At 41.4% G+C, this 11137-nt stretch overlaps 1 protein-coding gene across 3 annotated transcripts in view; it reads left to right on the forward strand.

Moving 5' to 3' along the window:
• map2k5 (mitogen-activated protein kinase kinase 5) overlaps positions 1–9955 on the forward strand; it is a 54550-nt gene extending 44595 nt beyond the window's left edge. For 2 of the 3 annotated variants that reach the window (XM_086106428.1, XM_086106430.1), the window contains one exon: positions 8268–9955. In XM_086106428.1, the coding sequence (XP_085962554.1) occupies positions 8268–8375 (108 nt within the window). In that variant the 3' untranslated portion in view covers positions 8376–9955. Of the gene's footprint in view, positions 1–6572; positions 6688–8267 lie in introns of all 3 variants that reach the window. The other variant, XR_015100397.1, reaches the window with a different exon arrangement.
• The last annotated feature ends 1182 nt before the right edge of the window (positions 9956–11137 follow it).

The raw sequence follows: 11137 nt of genomic DNA on the forward strand, positions 1-11137 counted from the left end.
CCTTACTGGATCCCATCCCATCTTCCTTCGTCAAGCACTGCTTTCCCACCATCTCCCACCTCGTCATGAACATTGTCAACTCCTCCCTCAACTTTGCCTATGTCCCCTCCTCACTCAAACTGGCTGCCGTAACCCCCATCATCAAAAAACCCGGACTCAACCCTGACATCATGAGCAACTTTCGACCCGTCTCCAACCTCCCCTTCCTGTCCAAAGTCATAGAACGTGCCGTCGCATCTCAAATTAAAACCTACCTAGACAACAACCAACTTTTTGAACAATTTCAATCTGGATTCTGCACACAACACAGCACTGAAACAGCCCTCCTTAAAATCACCAATGACCTCCTCCTCGCCTCTGACTCCGGCCTACTCTCCATCCTCATCCTTCTTGACCTTACACCTGCCTTCGACACCATCAACCATTCCATCCTACTCTCTCGCCTACAATCCCTAAACATCACCGACAAAGTCCTCACCTGGCTTCACTCATATCTCACAGACAGGAAACAATTCATACACATAAACAACTGCTCTTCCTACACTGCCCCACTGTCCCAAGGTGTCCCCCAGGGTTCTGTGCTTGGTCCTCTTCTCTTCATTCTCTACCTTTTACCCCTCGGCCAAATCATTCGTCATCATGGTCTCCAGTTCCACTGCTACGCTGATGATGTCCAATTGTACATATCCACCAAATCATTTACCCCAACAACCCACACCACCCTGTCTAACTGTCTTTCAGATGTCAAATCCTGGATGCAAACAAACTTTCTCACTCTTAACTGTACTAAATCTCAACTGCTTATAATCGGTCCTCGGTCCCTCACCCAAACAACCTCCAACTTTACCCTCACTATTGACAACTTCACCCTGTCCCCCTCCTCTCACTGTCACAACCTCTGTGTCCTTTTTGATAATAACCTCTCTTTCGACCAACACATCACCCAACTGCTTTCTTCCACCTCAAAAACATTTCTCGTCTCCGCCCATCACTTTCTTTCAACGCTGCTCAAACCCTCATCCACGCCTTCATCACCTCCCGCCTTGACTACTGCAATAGCATTCTCTACGGTACAACCTCCAAACTCCCTCAATAAACTACAGTACATCCAGAATGCCACCGCCCGCCTACTCACCCACACCCGCACTCGTGATCACATCACCCCCGTCCTTAAAAACCTCCACTGGCTCCCCATTCCCCAGCGTATTCAATTTAAACTGGTCCTACTCACCTATAAAGCCCTTCACAATCGGGCCCCCTCCTATCTTTCCGACCTTCTTTACCAATACACTCCTTCCCGCAATCTCCGCTCCTCAAACACAAACCTCCTCACCATCCCCGTGACCAAGCTCAAAACCTGGGGGGACCGAGCCTTCTCTGTCGCCACTCCCACCCTCTGGAACGCTCTACCACAACACATCCGCAACTGTACTGACATCCAATCCTTCAAATCATCCCTTAAAACTCATCTGTTCCACAATGCTTTTAATACCTTTTAATCTCTTTTACCCATTTTGCTTTTTGTTCATCTAAATGTGCTTTTGTAAATTATGTATGCTTGTTTTAAGTGCACATTTTTATCCTGTGTTTTAAGCTCTTGTAAAGTGTCTTTGAGTGTGATGAAAAGCGCTTTCAAATAAAATGTATTATTATTATTATTATTACTTCCCAAAGGTGTTTTACATCCGAAATCTGTAACCTCTATTGTGCACTGTACAACACAACTTCCAAACTGTGCATGTGTCCTCTGCGCCACAAGGCCGTCATTTGTACGAAGCACCTTTAAAGCGGAGAGACATTTTACTGTCTGTTTTAAGGCCAAGGACAAGTGACAGTTAGGTCCTCAGAGAGCTATGGGGTGAAGTTTTACGTTGTGGGGACAGAGCATTGAAGGGTGTAAATGTGGAGCTGCTAACAGATTGCAAGTTTGCAGTCTGACACCATAGAGGGCTAAATGGAAACCATGGTCTGACACTCATTGGAAGTGAATGTCTCGTGATGAAGAGTTTTTCTTTTAGCAGTATTTTTTTTAGGCAGAAGTTCGTTGGAATTTAATTTTCATGGCTGGTTCATCCTCGGGACAAATGATACCTGTATGTCTTCATCCAAAATGCATTCTTCTCATTTAGATGATTGTTTTTGTTTGTATATATTGCAGATCTGTTTGTCTAATAGATCATTTGATTGGAAATGCTACTTATGATAGCACATCCGGCTCACAATTCAGAGGTGGTGGGGTCAAATTTGGCCTCCCTGTTTGGAATTTGCATGTGGGTTTTCTGCGGAAATTCTGGTTTCCCCTCACATTCCTTATAAAAATCATGGTGGAGTAATTGATGACCCTGAATTGTCTGTAGCCGTGAATGTGAGTGTGAATGGTTGTTTATGCTCAGCAACTGGCTGGCCAACAGTGCCGGTGTACCCTGGTGAGGAAAAGTATTACAGAGAATGGATGGATGCTACTTATCGTCTATACATTGAGGGGTTTTTTTTAAACACCAGAATTAAAAAGAGTTTAGTCTGTGGTCAATAGTCTGGGATAAGCGGAAGTAAATGGATGGGTGGATGGCATCTTGAAACATGCCTTCCATGTTTAGCAATATACAAAGTTCTTGTATTGTTCACTTTTGTCCTACCAAAGTGTCTCTCCGCGATCTACTTTTCCCCTTACCTGTAGTTTTGCCCTCCTGTAGGCATTTTATTTCATTCTTGCTGCTATGAGCCCAGAGATGGAAGGTCATGGATGCCTGCCTTTTGTAATGCCAGTCTGCTGATTGTCTCTCTTTCTCTCTCCTCTGCCTCATTCCTTCTTTCCTCCACACTTCTTACTCTGCCTCCCCATTCCGCCAGCCTCCTGAGTCCATTAAAACTCTTTTACCTATTCTATCTGTATGTTAATGTGCCAAACGGCATCGGCCTGTTTTGCTTGTGCAACCATTTGCCTTTAGTTTTTATCTTAGCTACTCCTTTCTACTGGAAGGCAAACTTCTCAAATAATAGTACAGTACATATGCTGGACAAATCAAAATACCGTGTACTGTAGGAGTTATCGCATCTTGATTTTATGAGGACCAGGTTTCATGGGGCTTGGGCTTGGGGGTCCTATTAGAACCGACCTACTTTTGTGTTCCCAAATATTGATGTAAGGGAGCTTGTTGTAACCTATGGACTGATGTTGGACATTGAAAACGCATCCGGATGTCATTTTGTCGGCCATAGTTTTGAAGAAATCTATAAAGTCAGCTGTCTCAAATTGAATCACCCGTCATTTTTCTGGTTTGAAAGATAACTTGATTCAACCCATTTGTCCACGTCTTAAGCTTTTGCAATGAACATATGATGAACCTTCGAAGAGGGGAGGAAGGTGAGTGTGCTTTTCTCTCCTTATACTTGTGGACACTCTATTCTGTCGTCTTAAGTTAATGGAATTGCTCAGTTGAGGGAACTTTCCATTGGCCTGTCTCCAGGAGGTTAGCTGCTAGGATCTGATGATCACCATTCCTGTATGAGGTTTCTTGCTTTTGCTTCCAAACAGACCATCCTACAGTGGGCCAGAAGCGCAAGACATATCAAGAAATAACTTAAAAAACAACAACAACAACAACAAAACTGAACAAAAACTAAATGCAACAGCAAATGGAAAAAAAAAAGAAAAATCAAATAACTAAAAAGCAACAATAATCTTAATTTGCTGTTTTGTTTGTTTGTTGTTTTGTTTTGTTGGGGTTTTTTCTATTTGCCATTGCGTTCAGTTTTTTGTTATTTTTGTTTTTTCTTGAGCTTTGATGTTGTGTTTTGCTATTTGTTGCTGTCTTTTGAACTTCAAGGCTTCCCTCCCCCCAAAAAAAAAATTACACTTCCTGTAAAATTCCCTTATTTTCGCATTTAGCAGACTTTACTGGTCAACCTTATTTTGTCCATGTGCTTATTTTTGTCGATGAAGGCCAGAAAAACAAGCGCAAGCATTCAACACAATTACATTATTTGATTGGGATTTGATTGACATGTCATCTCTCCCTCCCGCTCACCCTCATCATGCCTCGTTCCCTAGCCAGCAGCCTTCACGCAGCCTTTTAGCACCCTTGTCAATGAAGCCCCCCCCACCCATTCTGCTTCTCTATTCAAAGGCGTGCACAGAAACACATTCAACCCCAGAGACACCAGATGAGCCCCTCTATTTTTCACAAAAGAATCCCTCCCACGTCTGCCTGTTTCCACATTAACACATAAATGCTGTTTTAAAATACAGTTCAGTTCAATATATCTTAATTTACTCCTCAATCTTTTTTAATCAAATAAACTCTAATTTTCCCGTATCTGTCTGCCATAAAACATGTTTTCATCTATTTCAGTCTATTTTCAGTTAATGATCTTTTTTTTTTTAACGCAAAATGTGCAGTTTGTTTGTCATGCCATATCTCCTCTCGACCACAAAAAACTAAAAACCTCACAATAACATATTGTATTTTAATGTGCAATTCCTGTTCTCTTTTTTTGATGTGGCGTTTCTTACTTTCAAGGTGATTTTTTTCCACTCATTTGTCTACCTGTAAACAAGATAGCTAGGAGTTAAAGTATGAACACATTTTGATACATGATGTGGATCTTTTTTAACCTAAGACAACCATCTGTAAATTTTCAGATTTTTGTATTCATATTGGGAATGGGGTCGATGCCTTTCTTCTGGACACCTCAACAGTTGTTGGGAAGCAGACGAGCATCTAGCCAGCATCAAGTTCGCTTTTTGTTTCTGTATGCTGGACTCAAAGTGTAACCCTGCGGTTCCAAAACCCAAATTCTGACAATGAGTTTCCACTTCCCCTTGCTAAGGATTTAGTGTCGAAGGATAGCTTCATGTGGGGGAATAAATTTTCACTTTATTTTAGAACTCACCAGTTCAGTTTCATCTGAATGGTTCTTACAGCAGTGGTTGCTGGGGAGTCTGCAATTTTCACAACCTTGCTTAGCTTTTGTTTTGGGCACACCTAAGATGTGCCTAGAGCTCTTTAAATGGTCTGGTCTTTTTGTGACCGGCAACAGCTTTCAGTTTGTAAGATGATGTCCCTGTGACAAATTCGGCTCACTCACAAGGTCAGCATATCATTGCACCTCATTTGGGTTCCTCATGTGTGTTGTGGGATCTCTTCAGTCTACCCTGAACTTTCCTGTCAGCACCTTGACTCCAAAAGGCTTTCATGTTCGACCCATGGGTTTTTGTTGACAAATATCCCATTCACACATGCTGGCGTGCTGCAAGATGGCACTGATGCATTGTCAGTCACGCCATTGGAGCGGCATTCAAGTCTCATCCTGTCAAATTTTCTCCATAGTTGTTTGAAGCCAGCGGTTTTCTTTGAGCTTTATATGACACAGAATTAACCCATTATTCAACATTAGTTAGAAGACACTGTAGTCAAGTGTAACCAACACTTGTAAAGTTATAGTATAATTACCATAAATATTTGTATGAAAACACTACGGTGTACGTAGGCATCTATACGTATAAATGTACACTGCCAATCAAAGTTTTTAATACAGTTTATTATTCAGTAGTACTAGAAAGCGTGTCGCATTGCCTTCCGAACCGGTTTATGGTGGAATTCTAAACCTCACCTAACTCACATTCCAAAAACATGGATGGTAGGTTAATTGAACACTCTAAATCAGGGGAAGGAAACTCCGGTTCGTCGAGAGCCCAACACTGCCTGTTTTAAATCCCTCCCTACTCGAACACACCGGATTCAATTGTTCATGATCGTTTCAGGCCTCCACAGAGCTTGCTGATGAGCTGATCATTTGAATCAGGTGTATTGACGTAGAGAGAGATCTAAAACGGCATTATATGGTTCTCGAGGAACAAATGTTCCCTACCCCTGCTCTAAATTGTCCTCAGGTGTGACTATGAGTATGATGCTTGTTTATCTATGCGTGCCCAGTGATTGGCTGGCAACCAGTTCAGGGTGTACCCTGCCTGCTGCCCGAAGACAGCTGGGAAAAGTTCCAACACGCCCGCGAGCCTCGTAAGGATAAGCGGATCAGATCATGGATGGATGGATAAATAAAAAGATAAACATAACTCAAACATAAATGTGTGAAATATGAGACGCATTCAATTACTGCTAACAATCACACAGGACAGGGATTAACATGCTTACAACTTCATTAATGAAATGCATCGCGCCACAGGATACAAGACATGTTACCAGGTAAACAAACCCAGTCTGCAATTGTGGAAATCAACACTGGAGTGACGCACATGTACCCAAGATATAGACACTTTTCGATTGCGTTTTGTTGCTCAACTTTCACAGCCTGACAAGCAGATCAATAAAGCCAATAATCACAAATGGCCTGACAAGACATTTTGATGATAAAGTGTTATCTGTTAGTCTTAACTATTTAGGAGCATTGAGTCATCTTCAACTTTGATTTATTTGGGTTTATTGTTATTATTATGCGCGCTTCCAAGCTGTTAATAGTAAAAACGATCATAAAAGATATTGCACTTTGGGAGTGAAACTACATCAGATCGAAAATAACATGTTTATTTTTATTGCTCTTCCTTTTCTAAGGATCGATAAATTATTCTGACGTCAACGGGAAGAAGTATTGTTAGGCCTATTAATGGAAATATTAGCCACCACCAGCGTTTCAATGAAGGAATGTATGTAAAGGAGTCACTGAAGTGTAAGTGAGTCTCAAGTGTCTGTCAAATTGTTACTTGCTGGCTTTTACTCTTATATCATTCAAGCAGCTTTGCGTAGTGAATAATTTTCCACCATTTCACAGACTAAGCGTAATTACAAAGTATATTTAAATAATAGGTCATTCCTCATTATTTTATTTCAGATTTTAAGCCAGATAGTGTTCAAACCATTGCTCTTTGTTGCCACGGGGTCAACTTCTTCTAGTTGTTAGTACAACCGCCAACAGTGTAACAAGTTGCCCACCTATTTCCAATATCCCAACATTTTTAAATGCGATGACGTCTTGTGATGTTTGTAAAAGGCAACACAAACCGTCGAAACAAATGGCTCACTGCTACGTCGGAAGTTGCGCTCAGCCGAGCCATCTTTACCTGCTTGCCGCCGGTAAAGTGAAAGTAACCAGACCATTGTTAGTGTGTTGGAGGCGGCTATTGTCATGTCATTTTCTCCCAATATAGGTTTCATTGTTATCTGTCCGATGGTTAAATGGTCTGTCCCTAAAATGCACTCTATTCATAAAGCTGCTTTGTCTTTCCTTGCCCAAGTCATTTGCAAATGAACAGTAGCAACTGTCGAGCCCCCAAATGATCATTTATGTGTGTATTTATTTTCTATCCATTCTTCACCCTGTTTACGTAGGGATGTGCGAAACCACACCATGCCATTAATGAAGATGCTCAAAAGCAATCGTTGTATATACTTTAACCATCAACCCAGTCTAAGCTTCTGGGCACAGTGGACCCTCCAAAATCATGCACAATCAGTTGAAGGTCCTTCAACCTTGAAATAGGTTTTTTTGTTTGTTTGTTTGTTTTTTAAATCAGATCCCACTCAGTGACATGGGATGTGTGTGTTAATGGTAGTTCGTCACTAAATGTGCCTTGTGACTGATTGCCGACCAGTTCAGGATGGAGTCTGCCTTCCGGCCACAGTCAGCTGGGATAGGCTCCAGCAACCCCCCCCCCCCCCACACACACACACACACACACACACACACACCTCCCTGCGACCCTGTTCAGGATAAGCGGTGTTGAAAATGAATGGATGAAAAAGTTCTAAGAGCTGAAAATAAATACATTTCAGGTTTCGAGCTTTTGCTAATAGTTGGGTATGTCAAAGCAGAAATAAGTTGCCCCAGTATGTTGCAGTTGAATAAGTCAAACTTAAAAGCAACAGCAGTTCTCACTCAGCTCACTTTTTTAATTTGTCATCACCAATACACCTTTAAGAGAAGTTCAGGGGGGGAAATCAGTTGATGCTGAGCTTCTTAGTGGCCTAGTTTTAATTCCAAGTCTGAATTTTAAAATTTTGGCCCTTATTTCCTTTACATTTGAAGTGCAGTCATATTAACAATTCAATGGTTGAAGATTCAAGCTGATTGTTTAGTTCTTTTTTTCTCTCTTTGATAAATTTGTGAACATTTTCCGTTTTGTGATTATATGGTTGCATCAGGAAAAAAAAAGGGGGTGGAGTACTTTTTGAATGCACGGTAAATAAATAGTACACTATATCACCATGCTGACGGTATTCATGATTCTTTTTGCTTTCTCCTGTTTTTAGGATCATTCCTTCATCGTGCAATACAATGATGGAAATGCAGAGGTGGTGTCCATGTGGGTCTGTCGCTGCTTGGAAGCAAGGCGAAACACAGCAGGCTCAAGGGCGTAACTTGCGCCTTGATGGACCAGGACATTTACAGCCAGTGCCTTGACCACTGCAAGGTTTCAAGGTCATGTACTGTATGTCCATCTGCACTCTGCAAATGACTCAGTCGACAAGGTTGCCTGTCACTCGATGTTTGAGCCTTTTTGCATCACTTTTGTGCAGTGACAGGAGCTCACATTCTTTCAACTCACTCTTAAGCTTTTTGCATTCATTATGAAGAAACTCCCCCCCCCCAGCGCTGGTCGTCTTCTGCCGTCCAGCCGGATGAACGAAGATTGAAAAGGTGATTGGTGATCGGAACTTCAACGTTTAAGATTGCAATATTCTGAGAGTGATGGTGGTTTGGGCACCCTGCTTGTAAATGTTAAGGTGTTTGCCTGAGACTACCAGCCATGTGTGTTCCTCCTCTTCCCAGTGGTATCATTTCACGCTTCAGCAACCATAGCTTGTCTCCAGGATAGCAATCTTTTCTGGCAAAATATAGCCATTTATAATACCTTTAGAAGAGGATCCGCCCACTGGTGTCCCAGCTCCTTGTTAGTGACAGGAATCGGGGTGTGCGCAACTATTTCAGCTTGGCACCCAAAAAGGAAATTTGGCTCCTCCTCGGGAGAAACATTTAGCGCCAACAGTATTGACCTACCTATTTGTATCAAATCAACTAATGGTAAACAACTCATCGGACATTAATTTATCGCAGCAGCACAAATCAAAATACCCTTTGCCAAGAATATGTGCACTTGCTTGACAATCAATGAAAAGCTTTTTATTCTGACAATCGTTGACCCAATCGAATGTCCAGTCCTCTACCGCTTTGGTCTTGATCTCGATCCTCATTTTCAGAGTGGCTGATCTCAAAGGATTTTGGAATAGCCTACACCAAGCGTTTTTTTTTTTTAAAGGATATGCATACTCAACTTTAAAAACAGGGTTTCACTCAATTTGGCCATCTTAAATTATACAAAGCCCTTGAAAGAAATCTTGGAAAGGAAAGACTAAGCACTGCGGCTCTTTATTTGCTTTTTGTTTTTGCGAAACACATGCAGGCTTGAAGTAAAAAAAAAAGAAAAACACATTCCTGTCCCTGAGGAATCAAATATTGTTACATTCAAGACACTGCTTTGTGCTGTGATGCATCATCCACTGTCTAAAAATAAAGTTGTAATGTGATCAAACGTTATGTTCCTGGAGGACATTCATGTAGTATACTGTACTTCCCTTCAAGGAACAGCAATATGGATTTTCCATCAGGAAAAAAAATGCTTTGAACGAATGTGTTCAAGATTCTTTCACTGTTCTGAAGACAAGGTAAGAGATGTGGAACAGTAGCACGTAGTTGGTCTTTTCCATTTACTGAAGTTTGTTTTCAATGTTAAAAATTTTGTAATGCCTTTGAGTTCAGACTAAAGTCGACTGCAATGCTTGTACTCCATAACTAAAGGAAAAGAGTTGGAACGGTGTCTGAAATGCAGTATGTCAACATCTTTTTTTTTTTTCTGTAATCCTAGAGAAATGACATTTGGTACAGTATCGGCTGCTTGGTCAGATTGATGCTGTTTTAGCGAAATGAAAAAGTGGTTCGATTTGTTTTCAAATGTCTCATGATTTAATGATTGTTTTGCTCTCCACTCCGAGACATATTTTGTCATTGATTTGTATCATAATCCCAAACCTCATTTAATAATGTTTATAATTTTCCAAACAAAAATCAAAGTCAACGTAGGTACTGTTTGTGAGAGAATTAGAGTTGGGCTGAAACCGATGATTGCATTTCATTGTTCCTTAACAATGCGGCATGAATGCAATGGAGGTAAAGACAGGGTGTTAAGACAAATAATTCAGCATAAGCACATTCTGACCTATAAAACGGTAGTGGGGCATCACAGAAATATCAGTTTTGTGATTTTTATTGGGTATTCATAGTTTTTTAACATTATTGGTTGGCATGTGTGTTCCTCCTCTTCCCAGTGGTAGTTACCGTCTGCTCTGTTTTTTTTATTGTTTTTGTCTTTGATATTTATCTTGTGTTTTGTCATACGGTGTTTGTTCTCCTCCTTGTGGACCTGTTGTGGACCGTTTTCAGCCACGACACTCTTGGAAGGAGAAGATCCTGTTCTTGATGGTTGCGCCTTCTCGGCAGCACGCATGTACGACCGCTGATTTTGATGCAGGGGAATGTCAGCGCCATTTGATTGTCGCCGCTCAACAACCCCCGGGATGCTGGTGTTTTTTGCGCCTGTAATGGGCAGCATTTTTCACAGCACCGTTTTGTTCAGCGGAGATGTCGGCGCTGTTGGACAGCACCGGATGGATGGCTGCTGAAGCTGAGGAGAGGAGCTTCGGCGTGGAGCGTGGATTTGTATCTGGAACCGAGAGTTGGTGCTTGGAATTGAAGCGGATTTACATGGGACAGGAGAGGTGAACCAATCTCTTTTTTTAATCAATGGGCACTAGAGCTTCTTGTTTACTTTCAAACTTAGCTTGTGGCAGACATGTGGGACGTCATGCACGTTTTGAGCATGACGTCTCTGATCTACTGTAAAAGGACACTTTGAATCTTGCCTCTTTCATTTAGAACTGCTTCAAACAACAAGGCGTATGCAGGAATAGTGGTTACGATTGTATGAATGTCCGTGTTTCATACTGTGTTGTTCTATTATTTTTGTTAGTTTATGTTAACTGTTCTGTAAAACGCTTTGTTCCAGCTGCAGCGCTATATAAATAAAGATGTACTTACATGCTTTAATTGAAACATAATATTCACA

Source organism: Hippocampus guttulatus, chromosome 3 (genome assembly GCF_054856545.1).
Source record: "Hippocampus guttulatus isolate MCC_2025c chromosome 3, RoL_Hgut_1.0, whole genome shotgun sequence".
NCBI classification, from domain to species: Eukaryota; Metazoa; Chordata; class Actinopteri; order Syngnathiformes; family Syngnathidae; genus Hippocampus; species Hippocampus guttulatus.